The 23,825-nt window shown below is 38.7% G+C and overlaps 1 protein-coding gene across 1 annotated transcript in view; it reads left to right on the top strand.

Moving 5' to 3' along the window:
- Positions 1-22,853, top strand: part of cgna (cingulin a) — a 37,837-nt gene extending 14,984 nt beyond the window's left edge. Inside the window, exons 2-21 of the mRNA XM_079625584.1 lie at positions 512-775; positions 1,117-1,774; positions 2,153-2,253; positions 2,340-2,409; positions 5,078-5,190; positions 5,290-5,422; positions 5,690-5,902; positions 6,690-6,838; positions 7,913-8,033; positions 8,126-8,338; positions 8,424-8,645; positions 10,626-10,874; positions 11,014-11,184; positions 11,289-11,450; positions 11,554-11,643; positions 11,799-11,882; positions 12,052-12,170; positions 12,679-12,787; positions 14,207-14,370; positions 22,353-22,853. Of these exons, the coding sequence (XP_079481710.1) occupies positions 513-775; positions 1,117-1,774; positions 2,153-2,253; positions 2,340-2,409; positions 5,078-5,190; positions 5,290-5,422; positions 5,690-5,902; positions 6,690-6,838; positions 7,913-8,033; positions 8,126-8,338; positions 8,424-8,645; positions 10,626-10,874; positions 11,014-11,184; positions 11,289-11,450; positions 11,554-11,643; positions 11,799-11,882; positions 12,052-12,170; positions 12,679-12,787; positions 14,207-14,370; positions 22,353-22,497 (3,549 nt within the window). The 5' untranslated portion in view covers position 512 and the 3' untranslated portion in view covers positions 22,498-22,853. The remainder of the gene's footprint in view (positions 1-511; positions 776-1,116; positions 1,775-2,152; positions 2,254-2,339; positions 2,410-5,077; positions 5,191-5,289; positions 5,423-5,689; positions 5,903-6,689; positions 6,839-7,912; positions 8,034-8,125; positions 8,339-8,423; positions 8,646-10,625; positions 10,875-11,013; positions 11,185-11,288; positions 11,451-11,553; positions 11,644-11,798; positions 11,883-12,051; positions 12,171-12,678; positions 12,788-14,206; positions 14,371-22,352) is intronic.
- Positions 22,854-23,825: the final 972 nt, after the last annotated feature.

Genomic DNA, 23,825 nt, shown 5'->3' with positions numbered 1-23,825 from the left:
GAAAAAAAATGTTAAGATCACATATTATGAAAAAGTAAAGTAGGACACTGCCCCCAATCCTGAACCAAGATCCACCAATAAGAAAAGGGAATTCAACATGGTATCCTTGTTGAAGTGAAGTGCTTTTTTAGGAATGAGGAGAGGAGTGTCTGTAAAGGGGAAAGTGACTTCACATCAGGTTGTGCAGTGGAGTATAATCTGAGGGACATCTTATTGCTTCTGTCAGGACTGGTATTGGAGAAAGAACATGCAGGGTTGTGATGGAAAAATAAATATGTTTTTCTTTTTCTTTTCACTGTTGTGACAGAGCTGGTTGAGGTTAGAAGAATATTTTTATTTAAGATTTTTTGTCTAAAGATATCTTTGCAGAAAATGAGAGGGGTAAAATAGTTCTGGAACCCAAGAGAGTATTTAATTTTGAGGTCACTGGACTAGCACACTTTGACATTGTGCATTGTGTGATATACTGTTCTTTGATATTTTCTTCATATTCTTTTCATCTCACCTCTAGGATGTCCGCTCCTGTCTCAGGTAGGAAGACGCCCGTGGACTATGGCGTACAGATTCGCTTTATAAATGACCTGCAGGACACCGGAGGGGGGGTGAGTGGGCAGCCTCGAAAAGAGGGACCCAAAAAACAGTCTCGCTATGGAGTAGCAGTGAGGGTGCAGGGCATCGGTGGGCAGCCCTATGTTGTCCTGAAAGATGGAGAAAAAGGAGATTCATATGGAGTACAGCTGAGAACCCAACCACCTGCCTACAGCAGCCTGCCTAGGTATGCTCCGAATTATTTTTGTATTACTGATTTTTCATTATATCTTAAAACCCTCTGATCTAAATGACTGCGTGTAAATATAAAAATATTTGTTACCTATATATGTGTATCTTTAATAAATGACAATTTTTTTATAAAATGGTTGATAATAATAGTTAACATTTTGGGATGATACAAGTATGAGAGATTCGCTGTTTCTCTCCGCTTTTGGTGCGTTTGCTGTTTATTGTTTATCTGCTGTACACAACAGAAATGGCAGCGCTTATAATAACAGTGCTTATATTTCTAAACAAATTTTAAATCTGTATCTTTGTATTTTGCTGATTGTGTCTGTGTGTTAGGAGGAGAGAGGATGGGGTAATCCAGGGGCCGTATTTCTCGTCTGGAGAGAATACCCAACTGCGCCGGGCTCAGTCTCACGGCTCCCTGTTGGAGAGAGAAAACAGCAACGAAGACTTTACAGATCAACTCCGACGGCCGCTTGGTGATGGACGCTCTGGTAGCTACGGCAACCTGGATGGAGGTGTTGGTATGGGACCAGAGAGGGAAAGGACCATAGAAAGGATGGATAGAAATCAGTGGGGCGGCTCCTACCAGACAGGGCTGAATGGCACTTTGGGAAGAGGGAGAGGTGGAGGCAGTCATTACACCTCATCCGAATCAATCGAAATGTCTCCACACAACCAGCAAACTCTCAGCCAGTCAGCTCACAGCTCCATTCGTCAGACTCCTGCCCACAGAGTCGTCGACAGGTTCGACGGGGGCTCCGCTGCACAGGTGGATAACACTGGGACCACCACCAAGGGGCGCTATCCCATCCTAAATGCAGACAACAGACCCACCTCAACCTCACCATTACCTGTTTCATCTCTCGTTCCAAACACATACTCTTCACCACTGTCTTCCTCACCTGCTTCTGCCTACAGCAGCCTGGGACGTGGTTCAGGTTCTGTCGCCAAGGTCATGGCTGTCTCTTCATCTGCTCCAGTTGATGCACATGTAAATGATGGGTGAAATATATTGAGGCTTATTAAAATTATGCTCTATATTTTAATTTAGCATTTTTTGATCTGGACTTTGGAGCAGCCTTTGCATTTGGAAGTGCTCCTCAGATTCCTTAAAGGGCTGTCAGGGTTTTGGAACGGTGTAATATGAATAGGTTACAGTAAAGCAATTCATCAACTTGATACTCTGTTCTCTCTGGCATTGAATGTCACTTAGCGTAATGTAGCTTGTTAGTTTCAGCAAAGAAAGTGTTACTACTCAAAGATGTAGCAAGTAACCCACTCCTTAGACTGTTTCGGAAATGTTACTTAGTTGTTTTGCACTTATTTGTGTGGGTTGTGTTTGAGGTTTAATAGACTTATCTCCATTTAGGTAACCCCTGACCTGTTGATGGACCAGGGTCAAAGTTCAGGGTCAGAGTTCTCAACCGAAGATCAGATACAGCAAATTATCTACGATGTTCTACGTCAGGGGTAAACCATTGTTCTGATTTGCAAACAATATATACAGCCTGAATGTCATTACCGGTAGTTACATTTTGTTTCTCCTAATTCCTCAGGAGTACAGAGGGAGATGCTTCCATTAAGCGCAGAGTTCGAGTCATCTGTAATAAGATTCAAGGCCTAAAGGTACAGTGTATCTCAGTTAATCAAATTTTATTTAAAATTTTGCTATTTGTTCACTCTGAGTTTTTAACATAATACATGTCAACACCTGATCACGTACCCTACATTTAAAACTAATGAATGACTTCTATTTAGGGTGCTTCCGCCACCAGTATGACACAACCAGTTTAGCTCAAAGCTTAACCTCTGCTCCCAAAACTATTTCAGGTGAACTGAAGCAAAATTCATGATAAAACAAACACAAAAACAATGTTCTGTACAGGATATTAAATTACCGGTACTTGTATTGTGAAAGGCAGTTCAGGTGTATTAAACCAGAGATGTGTATGTGTATGTGTAATTTGTGCAAAAGTATTGCCTTTCAGTTAAAATAGCCAGTTGGCTTTTTTTATGCACACTTTTAGTGCAGTTTGAGCTGTTATTGAGACATAATCTTGACAGACAGTTTTGTATATTGCTGCCATTCTCAATTCAAGTACATAAAAAAATACACTTGTATTATCTACTTAAAAAATAGCGGCCCAGGGTGTAACCAAGATAACCATTGAGTCAATTGACTTTGACTAAACCCAGCTGCGAATAAATCTGCCATTTTTAAAAAGCTATCATAAACAAGTGTCAGCAGTACGGGGTGATTTACTCTAGTGATAAAACACAAAGTCTGGCTGTGGAGGTAGGCTCAGTTGGCACTGTGTTCGGTACTCAGACAGGCATTGCTAAAATGGGCATTACATTTGATGGGTTTTTAGGTGTTGGCATCTTTTGCTAAGCTGTAATGAATTGGCAGCAGATCCCACCTCACTTACAACAGCTGAGCCCATTTTAGAGTAAGAGGAGTGAGAAATGTTTTCCTCTGCCATCAGCTACACACAATCACAATTTTCTACTAATGGACACAAAAGTCTGACAGTCTAATATAAATTAATAAAACCCAATAATATAACATCAGAAATTATAAATATGCATTTAAAAAGTCTGCAAATCAATATCCCTGTCAATCTTATTTTTGAACATTTCAGTAAACCCTAAGTTAATGTTTGAAATGCAAGGCACGAGAGTTACTCTCTGAGGCAAACAGTGGATCATTTAGCCTCAGTATAATTACCTGACATAGAGAGAGAACCTAGATGCCTGATGGATGTGTCTGGGTTTTGCTGCCAGGAACAAGTGAACATCATGGACGACGAGTTTCCGAGCAACTGAGTTCAAGATAATTATGAGAATTTTAAAAGTGGCACAGCAAATCGAAAAAATACCTGGAAGTTACACAACTTCTAAACTTGCATAATGTGCTGAATGTTGACAAAGATATTTTCCTATTTTATGTTAAAACAAAATAGCACTAGTAATTCAGTGTAACAATGGCCTAAAAGCCTGTGACTTATGTGATAAAACATCATATGTATGTATAATATTATTCATAATAGTCTTTGTCTTGAATGCTGAGCTTTTGGGAGAATTTTGTAATGTAGAAATCTCATAAACACCTTACTTGTGAAGTAATGATTTCTTAAAAGCAAAGGACTGTTTTTTTTTTTGTGAGCAATTACTTAGAATAGTGAACTTTACACAGGATTATGTCTATTATGTCTCAAGAGGGGTAGCAAACCACTAATGACTACTTTGTCATCTAGATACTATCATAGTTACACGCCTTGTTTACATGAAAAACAGGCATTTTGACGCACACGACTGTCCTGGTTTGTCCTGTTAGCCACTGACAGAGTATGCATGGAGTGGGCAAAACAATGGAAACACTTGATGTCAGTTTACAATCATCATGCACTGTTGGGGAATTGCCCTGCCCTGTCAGAGATCTTAGTAGATATAGACAGTCTAGAGATATCTTTGTATACGGATCTGCTCATAAATGTATGTGAAATTATTAATTATATTATTTATTACATTCTGAATTATATGTTTTGTCATGTCATGTTCCAGGTCCTGCAAGCTTTGCACATTATAATTTTTCCCCACAGTGGCTCAGATCATATTGGGTGTCATAAACATTGATAAGACTGCAAGCAGCAGTCATTGACGCCTGTTTCACACATACTCTGTTTGCAGTGTGTTGGCGGTGCGTATTTGTTTCCGTACCCATGTTAACAGGTTAGAGCTTTCAAACTGCACGCGGATGCGGTCGGTCAATGTGTTCCAGGTGCGGTGCGTATACAGCAGTGCAGTGATCGTTTCCACACAGAGTCTATTTTTTCTGTGCTACACGCGCTTAATTAAAGTGACAGCGCATTGTGTGTGGTAAAATTAACACAGATTGGCATGAAAATGTAGTAATCTCACCATAAAAGCATTTCATTAAATTATACTACTATTTTTCAGTCATCTTTTCACTTTAAGCCCAGGGTAAAGCAAATAAAAGCAAAACACTTGCATATCTGAAAGCACATGTAGCTCCTGCTCCTCCACTGCTCCTACACCGCATATGTACTGCAACACACTGAAAACGGAGTATGTGTGAAACAGGCATGATGCTTGAAGCAACACAGGATAAAATGTGAAACATAAATGCAACAAAATAATTATGATCTCATTTTATTTTTAAATATCTTCTTCTTGAACATCTTTAAGTTTTCAAAAGGGGAAAGTAAACATTAGAAAATGTATATGTAAACGTATGAGCACAACCATAGAACCATTGTCCCTTGAATTTCAGGTGAGTAGACCTGATGACTTAAAGGAGGAGCTTGAGAAATGTCTGGATGAAAACATACAGTTGCAGGAACAGCTGGGAAGGAAGAACACAGAGCTGCACCAAACGCATTCAGAGTAAGATGAACCAACATGGACATTCCCATGTCTGCAGATTATGTCCAGTGCAACATGCGGTATAGTTATGTTGTATTTGTGTGCTTATCTCTCTCTCAGGCTAACTCAGTTGCGAATGGACAGAGAGAATGCAGAGTCTCATGTTAGAGAGATGGAGGATCAGCTGGCAGGACTTCAGGAGGAGCTGAGAAGAGAGACCGACAACAAGGCTCAAGCTGACACTATGCATATGGTAATCACACACGCACAAATGCACATACACCCCAGACTAAGACTAAAATGCTCTGTGACGGCAAATCAAAACTTTTTTGCTGTTGGGGGACAGTGACAGGTGAAAAGTGTTTATCTTTTGAAACCTGTGAAAATCCTTGTAAATGTTTCATATGACACACATAATGTACACATTTGGCTGCTGACAAAAATTACAAAGTACTAGCAGTAAAATTATGTCACTATGATGGTATTGAGGTTATTAAAAAGTTATGATTTGTGTGTACAGGAGTTGATGGCAATGAGAGCTGATTTGGCTGAAGCTGCAGCGCTGCGTCAGAAGCAGGAGGACATTCTGAGGCAGAGAGAGAGGGAGCTGACTGCTCTAAAGGGGGCACTGAAAGATGAGGTCTCCTCTCATGACAAGGAGATAGAAGCTCTCAGAGAGCAGTACAGCCAAGACATGGAGCGACTACGAGCAAGCATGGAACAGGTTTCACAGGTACACATCCAAGGGTCTGCGAACTGTACAGGAAATTAAGCCGTGTTTCCATTGAAATTACCCGGAACAATTTGTCCCTGGAACTTTTTTCCCAGGAACTTTCTTTGCCCCAGACCGGTTGCTTTCTGCGTTTACACCGCGGCCTAAAGTACCAGGAAGATTATAACTGCGCTCAACTGCTCCTCCAGTAATCAGACAGTAATCAGTTTTGAGCGCCACATTTATAATAAGTATGGAGGAGATTTAAACTGTGCTGCAGTTGTTTGTGATGTATTGGTTTACTAACGAGGAAATTAACAAAACAGCAGAAAAGAGACGAGCACTGATACTAAAGCGTGTTCAGAAAGCTCGTAATGCTAGATGTAAAATTAGACGATGCGGACATTGACCGTGAGATGGCTGGGATGAACGCACAGAAAATTTCCTGTTACACAAATATGCGGTGTGAACACAACCAATCAGCATGTTCAGCACACAAGTCCCACCCCTGAAAGTTCCTGAACTTTGAAAAAGTACTACCTCGCGAGCAGGGACTTTCGGAGGGGGAAATATTTACCCGGAACTTCATTTAGACCCTGGTTGCTGCGGTGTAATCACACCGAGTACCACCCCAAAGTTCCTAGTTCCTGGGTAAAGTTCCCGTGGTGGAAACGCGGCTTTAGAGGCTCTTAAGACAGAACCCTGGTAAACACCTATAATATAAAATAAAAGAAGCAATGTTAAAACTTGAAGCACTTTGTGTTGGAATCATGGTGCACATATGTACAACAATATCTCTATGCCTTAGTCTCAGGCAACTATTGAAGCTGAGCGTCACCGTGTGAACTCTACGGTAAGGTCTCTTCAGCAGCAACTGGAAGAGAGCAGAGATGAGGGAAACCATTGGAGAGAGCAGTTCCAGTCCAGTAGAGAAGAGCTACGTAACACCAAACAAGAGTGAGTCACATTTACACTTGTTAGGTTTTTTTGGCATAATTTAATTAGTTTTACATTATTCTATTATTAATATGTTTATGTCTCTCCTTTTTCATTGTGCGCTTTTTGTCGGTGCAGTGGACAACTGGTTCAACCTAAAGAGTGAGATGCACTCTCAGAGTAGCTGAGACAAAAATCTAGATTTATTTGTAGAGTTGTGATTGCAACTATTAGTATTTATAAGTCTGCTTTGTAAAGTCTAAGATCCAGCAAGCATAATTTTAAACAAATTATTTAATAATACATTTGATAAATGCTTTTGTGTGATATTTTTTAAGTGTACCAAATCACAATTCTAAATCATTAAATCCTTATTCAATTCAGAGGAACTAGCATTTAAACAAATTAAGATTTTATATATATGTAATTCTGATTACCCTGTTACATCACCAGTTCATCATCATAAATACTGAATCATTTGGATATCCTTCTGCTTATTAATTTTTTTTTATTACACTTTATTTTAAGGTGATGTAGTTACATTGTACTTAAATAAGTACTGAGTAATATTAATTAACTACATGTACATACTGTATAGAGTTATGGTTAGGTTTAGGGTTAGTTGTAATTATGCATAATTTACTGTTATTACTATAGTAAGTACATGTAGTAATGTGTAACTACATCACCACATTTTGTTATTCAGAAAATACACTGCAAATAATCTTCAAATTTAAACACACTAAGCTAATTTCTCCATCTCTAAATGGTTTGCCAGTAACAGACCAAGATGGCACCATTAATTGAGACTAATAAAATGTGCACTTAGGGAACATTGCTTTTATAATATTTAATCACATTATTATGGATCTTGACACTCAATCAATAGTTTGTCCACACAAATGACCATTATCAGGAAATATGAGGAGCTCTATCATGTTATAAGAAGTCATCATGGACAGTTCAATAGTTGTTATACACTGCAGAATATGTACATATTTGTTATCACTTAGTTTGTCTTTTTTGTGTGTTTTATATATTGTTTGTGTATGTGTATGTGTATGTGTATATTGTAATGCTATGTGTGTATGTTAGGTTACTCCAGTCTCGTCTGGAGAAAGAGGAGTTTGAGGAGGAGCTGAAAGATCTGCAGGAGAAAGTCAGCACAATGAAACAGCAGTTACCAGATCCCAAACAGACACAGACAGCCAGTCAGGTACATACAGTTCACTCTCATCTGCTTATGAATGTTAAATGAATTAATGTTTTCTTGCATTAAGACTTAAAGTACTATTTGTATTTTCATAGGAACTTGAACGTTGTGGTGCTGACCTGCAGAAGGCCCAGGCAGATATGGATAAATTAAAAACAGTTCTTGACAAGAAGACTATGGAAATCGTTTTATTAAAGAAGAGCAAACAGGAGCTTGAAGCAGAGCAGAAATATGAAATTGACAGGCTGAAGGACCAGTCACGCAGAGATAAGGAAGAGCTCACAAAAGCTCATGAGAGGGCCAAACAGGTACATTATGGCTAAAATGAGTATGACATAATAACAGTTCTCTTCCACTTGTGTTTTACTTCTGATGTTTATAAACCCCCGGCAGCTAGCTGAACCCTCATTGGTGGAGGCCTTGCGCGGGGAGTTGGGTGACATGCGAGAGGAGGTGGGCCGACTGCGCAGTCAGCTGCTCTCAGCTGAAGAAGAGCTGCAGGCAGAAAGAGACAAACTCAGCTCTGCTCAAACCCAAGCAAACAATCTGACACATGAGCATAAGGAACTTGAGGAAACCAACACACGTATGAAGGAGAGGCTCACACGCCTGGAGGTTGGAACACACATTAATATACACATTAATAACTAATATGGTTAAAAAATGTTTTGGTTTTCTCTGTTTTGGCCTTCCATCCACGCAGACTCCTGTCCTCCTTTCCTGCGAAAATTTAGCTTTTTAAAGACACTCTCCCAATTTTCGCGTTGTAGAGTGGACTATTGGAACACAATGATGCATGTTTAGTCATGTGACGTATATTTGACAAATATATTATACCCAGGGTTTTTCCTGGCTCAAAACGAGGCGGAGGTGGTAAAAACCCTGATCATGTATTTTAATAATAAGATGATTAAATGCTCCCCGGAAGAATTTTTTTTACATTTTAAAGATAAATTCATTAACCTGGTGCACTTTGAGTCCACCGAATCCACTGTTAAAAATAAATAAGCCACCCGCCAATCGCCCAAACCTTTGATATTCTCTGATTTAGATATCTGCATCCGATCATCACATTACAATTATTGAAATTCTCAGTGTTAAGCATGATAATATGGTAAAATATCACACTGAAGTAGGCTGCTTTAAAAATAACATTTATTTAAAATAAACGTTCTTCTTTTGGTAAAATTACATATTTTTAATAGCCTAAATACAGGCTTTACTCCCTTCAAGCTTAAATTGTCAATGTTTCATTACATCACTGTTGGAAAATACTCTTATCAGAATAAGTTTTTTACCTTTTATAAAGGGCATTTTTTCCCTAATTTTATTAAATGTATGTTCCATCTTTCATTTCAAATTGAAACGGCGCAACTTTGTTGCCATCAGTATATTATTACCAATAAACGATTGAAGATTGAAGTTTTGTCAGCTTGGGCAAGTACAATTCTCTTTCACTTGTCCCTTAAAACGTGTCCCGGACAAGCGTTATTGTCGAGCCCTGATATGTTTTCCTTCATTGATTTTTACCTGAAGAAAATTACGTTGTTGAAAACGAAAGTAAAAGAGTGACGCACGTTCACTGCATTTTACCATGATGAGAGATCCGTGTCTTTATTAAACTCCACACATTATAATGATTTATCTGTCATCCACCCTCAATTAATTGTAACGTTATCTTTTTATTACTTGCCCCGCCGACCCGCGGATTATGATCCGCGCAGCACTATCGGCAAACTATACGGTTTGAGAATGGACACAGGCCGGGAATCCTCAACTTAACCGGCACGGTGGAAAAGGTGTATCTGAGCATGTGACTGTCTGTCCGAGATTTGTCGAGAGCCGGAGGCGGCACGAAATTTGACGGAGGTGGTCGCCTCATAATTCTCTATGCAGGAAAAACCCTGATACCAATATCTGTCTGCTATATGCTATTCACTTTCACAGTGTTGCTAAAATGTTATTTTGTACAATCCTAATATTCATTTCCTACATAGATGACAGAACATTTAGTACTCTCAATTGCTATCCTGCGGCAAAAAAACAAGGGCAGTTGCATTTTATTCCATACATAGAATGGCGATTGAGTGCAATCTCAACGCACCAGTGAGTGTTAAGATATTTAGCTAATAAATTAATTGTGCCAGAAGAAAAGTCTAAGAACTTTATTATGTCTGGTCTCTGTATCATCTCAGTGAGCTTTCAATACGTTTTACACGTATGCAGTAAGATGAATTTACGTTATATATATATATATATATATATATATATTGCATTATTCAGCTTTTCACTATGGGTGAGAAACTTGAGGAAAATGTTAATGTGGACAGAGAGTTTTGAGAGTTTTCAAATGAATCCGCATTAATGTAGACAGCCATAGTTATATAATGGTACACCTTACCTCTCACTCAACAATCTGTCTCACTCTTCATCAGTTAATGGTTGAAAACTCGCACTGTAATTGTGTTTTCATGATCCTATTTGTCACTTTTGAAATCCCGAGTTGATGTCATGCATTAAAACACACACATTACTCCATCTGCTCATCTGTTCGTCCTCATTTTCTCTGACGTGTTTAACTGTCTGTGTCTGTAGTCTCAGCTGCAGGAGCGCATGTCACAGAGTATAGAAGTTGAGCAGGAGCAACAGGAGGAGACCAGGAAACTGAGGCAGCAGCTGGAAGAGTCCAGGCGCGAGAACTCCAGGCTGGGCCTGGAGAGGGACGAGCTGGCTCGTAATATGGAAGAGAAGGAGAAGGACAGAGACGCAGTCCGCAAGGAGAACACGCAGCTCGATGACCAGAAGAGGCAGCAGGATAGAGCATTAGACAAACTCAATAAAGAGGTATGTGCTCATCAACACGAATTTGAGTCAGTCTTGTGTCATTTTACATGTTTATTAGTCTGTCCTGTCCTTTACTTTGTCTTTTTTTTGAATCTCCCTATTTTGCTTCCTCCTGCCCCTCTCTCGCTTTTTCTGTCAGATGGAACGCTTGTCTGCTACGTCCCGTGAGGAGGTGCGGCTCCTGCAGGCTCAGATGGATGAGCAAAGAGAGAAGTGGAGGAAAGAGCAGCAGGACTCGCAAAAAAACACCAAAGAGAAGCTCAGTGAGCTGGAGAGAGCTCAGAGCACCATTCATTCCCTACAGGAGGAGGTGCCACACTGGCCTCTTACAAATATTCCCACTTTTGTTTTGAATTTGCCTAAGCAAATTAATCAGTCAACAATTTGTAGTGATTTAATTTTGTTTGTTTTTAGTTGGCCCGTCAAAAGAAGGAGCTGTTCTCAAGTTATGAGGATCGAGACAATGCTTTATTAGATAAAGAGCTGCTCAGCAACCGCCTCAAGCATCTGGAGAGTGAGATAGAGACTCAGCGTACCACACAAAACGACCGTTCACGAGATATCCGCAGCTTGGAGGTGTGTGTTTCACCTTCACATTTCCACGTTTGGTGTCTTCGAGATCATAATGTGGTGGTGTAACTCTCCCTTCACTGTATGCTATGTTTGTCTCCACCTGCAGGACAAAATCAAGCATTTGGAGCTTGAGTTAGATGAGGAGAAGAACAGTGCGGAGATGCTGACAGAAAGAATCACCAGGAGCAGAGATCAGGTATACATACACTGTTATCATCGGTGGACATCAGGGACTTCGTCCATAAGTGCCATATTATAACAGAACTACTTTACCAGTGTAAATTATTCATAAAGTGTTAACTAAGAAAAAGGTAATTAAATGCTTTAATGTAAATGTGGTGCTGCGTGTAGATTGAACAGCTGCGTGCAGAGCTCATGCAAGAACGGTCCTCCAAACAAGATCTGGAGCTGGACAAAAACGCTCTGGAGAGACAGGTACGCCCTCTAACCATCCAACAGTATAGATTTATCTGTCATAGTGTATACTGCATTATCTTTGACTGAGTTTCTGAGGTAACAAGTGAGATAACAGTTAAACAAGTGAAGAAAAAAATTATTAATTCAGATTGGCCACAGGATTTCATCTAATCTGCATATCTTTCAGATAAAGGAGTATAAGTCTCGCGTAACTGAGATGGAGGGCCAGTCACGTTCCTCCACTGGCGTGTCTCAGCTGGAGAGCAAAATCCAGGAACTCGAGGAGCGACTGCGCACAGAGGAGAGGTAAACAAAGGACCTAATAAACTGAAGTTCTAAAACCACTACCAAGAAGTGGCTGAAACAATTACATTACCCACAAAGCACTACAGAATGCTTGAGAAAAGCACTCCTCTTTAATCAATCTACGCTTCTAGAAAATACACAGACCGCAGATATTGCAGTTCGTAAAGCAGTTCACGAAATCTTCTACTTAAAGTTAATTAATTTAATTAAATTTGACTACATTATGTAAGTTACATTAGGGTAATGGTCAGGAGGTTTATTTGTTACTTGGTCAGATTTTAATTGGCCCTGCCAATATTTTTACTGGCATTTGTTTACAAAAAAAGTTTTTGTATATGCACCAGGAAAAATAACATTTTATTAAATTGACAAAAAGTGAAGTTTTAAAGCTTTAAAAGAAAATAACATCAACCCACAGCACCAGTAGAATCTTAAGTGTAAGAAAACTCTCAATACACTACAGATTCAGCACATCCTGAGGTACAAGCTCATAGTTGTGTTTTTTCAGAGAGAAGAATTCTGTAGTGTCCTCTCAGCGACGGTTGGAGAGGAAACTAAAGGAGCTGAACATCACCCTGGATGAGGAAAGACAGCAGCACACGGAACAGAGAGACCAGGTGAATCATACACACGTTACATGTACACATAGAGCAGTGTCTTCTTCTACACCAGGGATCGGCAACAGGCGGCCCGCGGGCCAAAACTGGCCCGCCAGCAATATTTTCTGGCCCGCCGGATTATTTTGGAAGTCCGTTTTTTTTTTTTTTTTTTTTTTTTTTTTTACTATAACGGTTTACAAATAGTAATTTAACATTACAAATGTGTATCAGTGATGCGCGTGTTGATCCAAAATGAGCGAGTGCCTGCGGTCTTCCAAAAATATTTTTAATGATATTCGGGTCGCGGTCGGTCGGGTCGTTTGAAATAAAGATGCCAATTAAACCTTTGTAATTTATATAGTACTAGACACAATTTTCTATGAAATACATAGGTCTACACTTTATTGGCTGAATAACTGCGCGAGGATGACGCACGAGCTCAGTCTGCAGATAGAGATGAAAGTGGGAAATCCTTATTTGAACGTTGAGCGCGTTAACTTTTGAATAAAAGCTGACGCGGGACAAAATGCCCGATTTCCCAAAACGTTGAACTGAGCAATGCCATTGTGCCATTTTGATAGGCTACTTTTAAACGCATAGCTCAGTAATGTGAGTTTTATGTATTTTCTGAGAGGGGGCGGGATTTTTGTTGGGAAATTCGGAGGAGAGACGCACACTTCGATTAGACTGGATAAACACATGCAGCATCTTAATTGTTAAGAAAATGAAACGAAATAAATGAATAAATCAAGCCTTTATTACAAAACACAGCATTCAGAAAAATGCGCACCCCTAGTTCCTACGTCTATGGCCCAATATGCGGGCCAGGAAGCGGGTCGGGTACAATATTTTCTTTCTTTTGTGTGCGGTCCAATTTGCGGGTGGGTTAGTTGAAAACGTCGGTCGGGTGCGGGTTGTTTATACATTGACCCGCGCATCACTGCCGTGTATCATTCGTTCAATCGTTTTTTTTTTTCCAAATTAAAATAAAAAATAAAAAAATGAAAAACGACTTGTTTTTGAGATTTGAGATTCTGAAAACGAGATCTAAATCTTTAAAGCAGGTGAACACCGAGTGTATTTAAAGCGGTTGCTGAATTGAACCTTGTGGGAGCGGGACGGAAAAAAACAGTCCCGCACAGACCTCCTTTTAACCTTAGGTGTGTAGCCTATGTGTGTCCCGAATAAATAATAATTTAAAAAAAGGAATAAAGTTCAAAAGTTGGACTGTATTGGTACAGTCCATTGGTAATACAATGCTAAATCAGATATATGTACAATAACATGTCCAACAATCGATTTAAATAGTACATGGGGTTTAATTTATCGTTAATGAGATGTATCCGCAGCATTTTCTCGTGTGCTTAAATGGTCCAGTGGTAGAACTTTCGTCAAGTGTGTAAAAGGTTCTGGGTTAATCCATGTGTGGTCCTGCAGCTGACTCTGCGTGTGAAGGCTCTGAAGCGGCAGGTGGATGAGGGAGAGGCCGAGGCAGAGCGACTGGAGGGATTGAGGAGGAAGGCCATCAGAGACATGGAGGAGCAGCAGGAACAAATGGAGGCACTGCAATCCAAAGTCACGGCACTAGAGAATGAACTCAAGTAAGTGTGCGTGACTTGAGTATGTAAAGTCAGTTTTTTCATATAAATAAGAGTTCATGTTTGGAATACTGAATTATAATTTTTTTAAATAGAGAGCAATTATGGCTGGTTTCCTTTGTGCTTTTTCCTTAATGTGTTTGGTGCAGTATTCAGAATAAGACCTACAGTAAATGTGTGTGTAATATGGAGTTTATTACTTAAAACATTAATACTCAATGAGGCCTCCAGATGGCAGTGTGTGTCTCTTAAAATGCGAGAGTGACCAGACTGCTTGCACCTCTAATCTCTTAAGGCCTTTAGCTTTCCAAACCTCACTCACAAATGATCTTTCCTCAAATCAGCCAGCACATACTGCTCATCTCTGCTATATGGTGAACAATCTATCACACCCTGTTTATCACATCATATGCACATGCTGGAAATCATAGAATATGGGATGAAAATAGTATCTAAATGATTAACTCATGCAAGCACAATTATAAATGAACTTGATACATGTTGCAAATATGTTTTATCCATGCCTTTCAACTTGCGTGTTCAAAATAAAAAATTGAATGAATGTGTAGCAATTTGTACAAATGCAGACATTTTTGTGAATACAAATGTTTTCTTTTGTATTAGTGTATCATAATTTGCGCATGCAAAAAAGAAGATGTGCATGTGTGGATCAGATGACACGCATGCATTCATTGACGTCTTTTCTGAGTCGATCTCATTTGATTCATTTGGATTTTGAGACTTTCTTTTCGCTGTTTTTAAGCATTTCACAACACACACACAAACAACTGAATAGGCCTGGTGCTAATTATTAATGTGTGCACAACTACCCTTCTATTTGACAAATTCACAAATGTGCGTTGCTACATTTAAACTAATACAATACAACTTTTGTGTGCAAAATCCAGAATCACAAGAATGTGCAGCATTTTGTACAAATAGAGACATAGTTGTTAATACAAAACCTCAATTTTGTATTAATGTAGGTCAGAATGTGTGCATGCAACAAGTATAATGTGCATTTGTGGATGAGGTGACACGCGTGCATTCATTGACTCGTTTCTGAGTCGATCCTATTTGATTCATTTGGATTTTGAGACTTTCATTTCGCTGGTTTCGCCTGGCACGATCCACACACAGCTGTCTGAGAAAACCTGCTACCACTAGATGGCAGTATTCTGCTAAAACCGACAACGGCAGCGTAATCAAGCGTTCTTCCCCATTTAAGACGCTTAATGGATTCATTTGAGTGATATTGAAGTGATATTTAGTACACAATATAGGCCTACCTTATTAATAAAGCATAGCCTACTTTAGAGGCAAACAGATTAAATCAGATTATGAACAACACCCATAGAAAACCATTATAAAACGCTTAACGTGCATGTATGGCATTTTCCTTCCTGAGCCTGTTAAAAAGAACGTGAAATTTCGCAGTCGAGTTCATATTATAGGCTTATTTTTATGGAATAAAAATATTATCCAAAATATTGGAAAATCGTCTTTTAACATTTAAAAACAGACATTTTCAAATTCCAAAACTTGCATACAATGTGTAGTCAGATAAAAATAAGCCTATAATATGAACTCGACTGCGAAATTTCACGTTCTTTTTAACAGGCTCAGGAAGGAAAATGCCATACATGCACGTTAAGCGTTTTATAATGGTTTTCTATGGGTGTTGTTCATAATCTGATTTAATCTGTTTGCCTCTAAAGTAGGCTATGCTTTATTAATAAGGTAGGCCTATATTGTGTACTAAATATCACTTCAATATCACTCAAATGAATCCATTAAGCGTCTTAAATGGGGAAGAACGCTTGATTACGCTGCCGTTGTCGGTTTTAGCAGAATACTGCCATCTAGTGGTAGCAGGTTTTCTCAGACAGCTGTGTGTGGATCGTGCCAGGCGAAACCAGCGAAATGAAAGTCTCAAAATCCAAATGAATCAAATAGGATCGACTCAGAAACGAGTCAATGAATGCACGCGTGTCACCTCATCCACAAATGCACATTATACTTGTTGCATGCACACATTCTGACCTACATTAATACAAAATTGAGGTTTTGTATTAACAACTATGTCTCTATTTGTACAAAATGCTGCACATTCTTGTGATTCTGGATTTTGCAAACAAAAGTTGTATTGTATTAGTTTAAATGTAGCAACGCACATTTGTGAATTTGTCAAATAGAAGGGTAGTTGTGCACACATTAATAATTAGCACCAGGCCTATTCATGTGTAGTTGTTTGTGTGTGTGTTGTGAAATGCTTAAAAACAGCGAAAAGAAAGTCTCAAAATCCAAATGAATCAAATGAGATCGACTCAGAAAAGACGTCAATGAATGCATGCGTGTCATCTGATCCACACATGCACATCTTCTTTTTTGCATGCGCAAATTATGATACACTAATACAAAAGAAAACATTTGTACCACAAAAATGTCTGCATTTGTACAAATTGCTACACATTCATTCAATTTTTTATTTTGCACACGCAAGTTGAAAGGCATGGATAAAACATATTTGCAACATGTATCAAGTTCATTGATAATTGTGCTTGCATGAGTTAATCATTTAGATACTATTTTCATCCCATAATAGAACCTCTTAATAAGCTTATAGATCAGACTGTATTACATACACAAAGACAATTAAATCTGCTGTACCACAGTAGTGTCAGAATTTCTTCTTAATATATGTAAAGTTCTACCTGCTAATAATGATGCTGATATGTAAATGAATGTACATTTAACTTTTTTTTTAATTTGTTAGGTTTAAATCTTTAAAGGAAAATATATATTACCGGTAACTGTTCTCTATCTGGTCAGTTTTATAGTGTTTTACAGTATTTTAACCACAGTCTTGTGGTTTGCCATGAATTTTTAAAAGTGAAAGTAAATCAGTGGTTCTCAACCTTTTTGACTTGAAGGCCCCACACTGTCCAACACAAAATTCAAAGACTTCCTATATAATATAATATAATATAATATAATATAATATAATATTAACAGAACTATAACTATAATATAATATTAACAGAACTATAACTATAATATAATATGAACAGAACTATAATAATAAATATTAACAATAATAAATTATTAAAGTTTTCCTTTTATGCTATTTTAAAGGTTACTAATTTTGGTTTGAAGGTCTCCTAAAACAGGTTTACATGTATTAAAGGTAAAAAAAAAAAACACTTACATTTTCTCATAATATACACTGCACATAATCAAATTTTTCAAAGATTCGGTCTCTAAACCCCTCCTTTCCAAAGAGCCTAAGCTGCTCTGATTGGTCTACTGCTTACAGCGCGTGTCGGAAACGAAACTCTCATTACCATAACTGAACTTCAGCTCGGAGGCTTCCTAAAGCTCAGTGATTGTACACAGTGATTGTAATCGTAAATACAGTTACGATTGTGTTGATTTTATCATATCAATACGAGCTCGAGATGATGAATCATTGGATGAACTAGTTATTTAACCCGAACCTCCATCGCAAGGACGACTTGAGCAGGACGTTTCTCTTTCTTTTCTTTTCTTTTTTTTCTAATTTATTACGGTGCACGTGCAGGAAATGTATTATTAACAGTATCAATAACAGCATATGTGCATACATTAGCCGGGCACTAACGTGAATGACTGATGTAACATTAAAGTTTGTAAAAAAAAAAAAAATGTTTTTTGAAAAACTGCTGATTAGCAGAACTATTTCAGCAAAACGCTAATAATTAATGTCAGTTAGTTTAGTTTATTTGTATAGCACATTTAAAAACAACGTGAGTTGGCCAAAGTGCTTTCCATTAAAACAATATTCTAACAGCATAATTAGCCACAAATACAGAAATTATTAAACACCAAACCAAATACAAATATAGCTGCAAGCAGCGATTAAGGGCCCAAGCCGGTGGCACCGCCACCCTTTAGTTACACTAAAGGCACCGGGCTGGCGCTGCCACCGGCTTGGGCCCTCCATCGCTGCTTGCAGCTATATTTATTTATATATATATATATATAAAGCCGCCACCCCCGTTGCCTTTCGGGTTCCTGTGCACGACGGGCAATAACGTAACTCCGCTTTGACTGTCGAGAAGAAGTCTGCTTTAGAGCTTGTATCAGTGTGAGTCTTTCTGCTCCCCTCCAAACACACACAGAAAAGGGGGGGCTGTCTGTGTGTGTGCCCTCCCTCCCTCCCCACACACACACACACACACACACACACACACACACACACACACACACACACACACACACACACACACACACACACACACACACACACACACACACACACACACAGAGAGAGAGAGACAAAACCACATTCAAACCAAAATATCTGACTTCCTGTTGGTCGGAGCTAATGACTGTAAATGAGAAAGTTGTCCGGATCGATAAGCACAATATACAAACCGAGTTTTGTGACTGTAGGTAAAAATAACCCCCCCACTTTAGTCAAAAGTATCTTGAAAGTAACACACTTTGCTGCCAGTTGGTGGCGCTATAACTTTGACTCACAATAGTCACATCCATGTGATCGCCCACTTACAACAAACACGCTACTGAAGTTTCATCAAGATCAATTAATGTATGAAGACGTTATAACACATCGTGTTTCTCTTTTCTCGCCATAACTTTGTTTCCTCGCCACGGCCAAACCGTTTGAGATATCAAAAATCCGTCCGCAATTTAGCGTCCTCAATGTCTTTACTTCATGCTGACCGAGTTTGGTGGCGATAGGATAATTTTTCTTGGAGGAGTATATCAAATTCCAGGGGCATGCATTTTCATACAGCCCATAATAGCCGACTTCCTGTTGGACTGGCGTAAAACTTAGAGCACGAAAGTTGTTCGGCCCGATGAGATCTAAATGTGTACCGAGTTTCATACTTATTCATGCAAGCGTGTTTGATATATGGACAAGTGTTCGAATCCCATTCCAGGGGGCGCTGTCGAGCCCCCATGCCACGCCCAGGTACCAGCTTCAACCCGGCCCTGATGGCCGCGGGTTCTGACCTGTGTGCAAAGTTTCAAGAGTTTTTGAGCACGTTAAGGGCCCCATAAGTGCCCGAGAAGTCGCACACAGCAGAGAAAGGGTTAACATTTAGCCCCCCTCCTCTCTCACACACACAGACACTGAGAGAGACTGGCAAAATTCTCAGATATTCTCCCATTCAAACAAAAATATCTGACTTCCTGTTGGTCGGAGCTAATGAGTGTAAATTAGAAAGTTGTCCGGCTCGAGGAGAAGAATATCCATACTGATTTTTGTTACTGTAGGTAAAACTAATACCCCATTTTTGACTAAAGGTGGCGCTACTGAGCCCCTTACCACGCCCATTTCTGAAACTTCGCACAAGTGTACTAGGGAATAAATGTGATATGCATGTTGAGTTTCATGCAATTTGAAGCATGTTAAGAGCCTCAAATGCATCCAAAAAGAATATAAAAGTTTAAAGCGTTGCCATGGCGACAGTATTAAAGATATCAATAATCCTTTCACAGGTCTACATCTGTCGTGTGTTTACATTATACAGATGAAGTTTGAAGCAAATCGGGTAAAAATAAGAGGGTGAATTCAAAGCATTTTGAAAGTGACACACTTCCTGCTGCCAGTTGGTGGCGCTATAACTTTGACTCACAATAGTCACATCCATGTGATCGGCCTCTTACAGCGAACACACTGCTGAAGTTTCATCAAGATCAATTCATGTATGAGGATGTTATAACACACTTCCTGTTTCCAATATTCGCCATAAATTCGTTTCCTCGCCACGGCCAAACCGTTCGAGATATCAAAAATCCCCTCGCAAGTTTTCATCCTCAATGTCTTGACTTCATGCACACCGAGTTTCGTGGCGATTGTGTGAACCGATGAGATCTATAAGTGTACCGAGTTTCATATTATTCCACGCAAGCGTGTTTGATTTATGGACCAAGTTTTCGGACCGCGTTCCAGGGGGCGCTGTCGAGCCCCCCTGCCACGCCCGGGTACCAGCTTCAGTCCGGCTCTAATGGCCGCGGGTTCTGACATTTGTGCAAAGTTTCAAGAGTTTTTGAGCACGTTAAGGCCCCCAAAAGTGCCCAAAAGGTAGTAATATAATAATAATAGAGAAGAATAATCCGGAGGAAAACAATAGGGCCTTCGCCTTTTCAAGGCTTGGGCCCTAATTAAAATGCAAGACAACAGTAAAACAAGATACACTCAACTACTAGCTCAACCATAAGCCTGGGCAAGTAAATGCGGCGCGCCCTCAATCGTGATTTAAAAGCACTCAATTTAGTACAACATCTAATATCAGAAGGCAGGTGATTTCAGTGGTGGGATTCAGCAACTCAAAAAGCACAATCCCCTTTGGACTTAAGATGAGATTTAGGGATCTTTAAAAGTGTTGTTTGAGATGACCTCAATAGCTTCTGATAGACCTGGAGAAGATCTGAAATATATTCAGGAGCTAGGCCATGCAAAAAAACATTACAACCTTAAACTGGACCCTGAAATTAACTGGGAGCCATTGCAGTGAAGCTAGGGGGAAACTAACTTGCTTCTTGGACCCAGTCAAAAGCCTAGTTGCCGCATTCTGTAAGAGTTGAAAGCGATTCAACAAAAAACAAGGAAGCCCCAGATACAATGAATTGCAATAGTCCAACCTTGAAAATATGAACGCCTGTATAACCTGCTTCAAATCATTAAAAGACAAAAATGGTTTAATTTTTGCAATGCGCCTTAAATGAAAGAAGCCAGCCTTCACCACCGAGTTTACTTGCTTATCAAATTTAAGCTCTGAATCAAAGATATCTCCCAGATTCCTTGCTTGTTAATGTACATTATAGGCAAGATGGCCTAAATAATCAAATATGTGTGTGGGTGACCTAACTGAGCCAAACACTAGGCATTCTCTTAGCCAGAGACCGGCACAATATAAAACACAAAACTGCGTATTTTGAACACCCGGTAGAAAATATAAACATCAATAATTAATTGGGATTTGAGGAGCAGTTGGTCCAAATAAAGTGTGTACTGTCCCATCTTTAATGATTAAGCGTTTTGTAAATACCACTTAGATTTCACAGAGATTTGAGAAGCAATCATCAAAAGGTTAAATGCGATCGTTGCTGTGGAAGTTTTAACCACTGACTCCTCACACCCTCATCCTTCGGAAGTGTTTACAAAGAGAATTTGCTTTTGCAGAGTAGAAAACAGTGTCTTATCTTGACATGTACTCAACGCGAACCAGCTACAGTCCCGCGGGCAGCCACTGAAGATGGGCATTATGCAAATGTGTTACATTGTTACGCATGTAAGTTACGGAAGCAAGACTGGAATTACTGATGACTTGTTTCTGCAATTCAGAATCGATTCTTTTTTTGAGAGGGAGATAACTTCATTTATTGTGCACTTCGATCTTTAAAACTTTACAAACCTTTTACACTCACAAACAGCTATTACACACTGCATGAAAAAGTAATATCTGAAAAAGCACAATAGGGGCACTTTAACAGAAACTGTCAATATAGGTCAATTAATCAACCGCATTTCATTTTGTGATTGCAGAATTTAAGAACTCTTTAACAACAAAAAATATATAAATATTGAGGGTAAAAAAACAAAAACAAATTTAGTTTACTTCTTGATTGTATGTTTGTTTGTTTTTAGAAAGTTAGCTATGTTAGATTTGTTTTAACAATATTATTCATATTAATTAAATTAATAATCATATATAAATATAAATACTTTTCATTCTGTGGCCTGCTTGGAAGTTTGCTGAGGCCCCCTAGTGGGCCCTGGACCCCTGAATGAGATTCACTGTTCTAAATAATAGTACATAATAATAATAATAATAATAAATAAATAAATAAAATGTCAACCTAAAAATAAAAACTTCCTGTTTAATAATTACACAAAAATGTACTTTTATTTAAAATGTATATTATGTTATACCATAGGACACTACAGTCAAATTGCCTTATTTCATCCTCAGGAGGAAGATCCAGCAGGCCCGGCAGTCAGCTCTGGACTCTTCAGTTCTCAGCTCTGAGGATGATGATGATGATGATGGATTGTTTGATCATTCCAGCATAACCTCCATCCTCACCGAGAGCAATTTACAGACCAGTTCCTGCTGAAGCCGGATGGGGTGTGAACGGGAGCTGCCTGTTGATACAGTACATTCCTGGACACAGAGTAACTTCAGTCCTGCTCTAAAATAAATGATAGATACTGACACTCTAGTCTTCTGGTTTCCACCCTTCAGCATTCACTGCTGCGCCACATCAACCCCAATTATAAAGCATATTGTACAATCTGGGGTTAAACTTTTTTTCGGTCCATAAAACTGGACAACATCTTTTCACACATTTTGAGACACCTGACATTTTGTCTGTCTGTGAGTCTAATAGATTTCAGTCATGGCTTTATTCATCTAGACCTCAGTTCCACCTTAGAGACCCCTTTGAAAGAAAAGCTTTAATGATCCCTTTAAGTTTTGTGTAAAAAAAGGCCTTTTAGAGGAGATCAGTTCAGAGTTTAAGCCATTTAGAAACTGAATTAAGAATCTAAGACAATGTGAGAAAGTATGTTCTATTGTACTTAAAGTAATTAGGGATAAATAAAAGAAACAAGAATCTTCCTTTTGTATAAAGTGAATGAATACATATAGATGGAAGGAAACATGATTTAATTTTGTAGGGCCCAGAGACCAATCATGAGAACTGATGATTTCATTAGGTGTATGTTAAGAGAGACTGATGGGAGATATCAGGGTATTAGTAGACAGGAAAGGAACACATCAGTGAACATTTTTCCAAAAATGCCAGTTAGCACAGGGTAGTCATGTGAATGAAAGAAATATGCATAAAAAGTAAATGTTTGTCATTAATAGTGTAGTATAGCAAAAGCAACACAAATAACAATGCAGGTAATAGTCCAAAACATGCATCTAAAATGTGTTCCTGTTTTATAGAAACAGATATCTGTGTTTAGTATCAAAAAAAGGTGTAATATGTCATTCTCTGCTTAGACTCTAGCTCTTTATAATATACTTCTTCCGTTTCGTTTACAGACTGAAAAAAAGGCAAATAAGTTCTGTAGGTACGAGTGAATCCGCACTACACAAATTCAGCACTACACCGATGCATCACTGATGCCAAAATAAAAAATTTAACAGCAATATAATCACAATAAATATATTTACATTTCAGCTCTTTCATTTACAAACATTTATATACAAACAATGAACTTGAATGAGCTTCAAGTTCAATACTGACTTAACTGTAGTTAGCAAATGTCACTTAGCTAAGCAGAGCCTTTCTAAATCTAAATCAATTGTACTGTAAACTTATTTTATACAACTACTAAAGCACAGCCAGTTTTTTTTTTACTTTCACCAAAATTGTTTATTTTTAATTGACAGGCAAAAAAAAAATCAGTATTTTTCCTTCAGGCATAATGGAAC

Source organism: Phoxinus phoxinus (genome assembly GCF_949152265.1).
Source record: "Phoxinus phoxinus genome assembly, chromosome: 10".
NCBI classification, from domain to species: Eukaryota; Metazoa; Chordata; class Actinopteri; order Cypriniformes; family Leuciscidae; genus Phoxinus; species Phoxinus phoxinus.
Note: the sequence above shows the minus strand (reverse complement) of the source record. Positions and strands in the feature narration are given on the sequence as shown.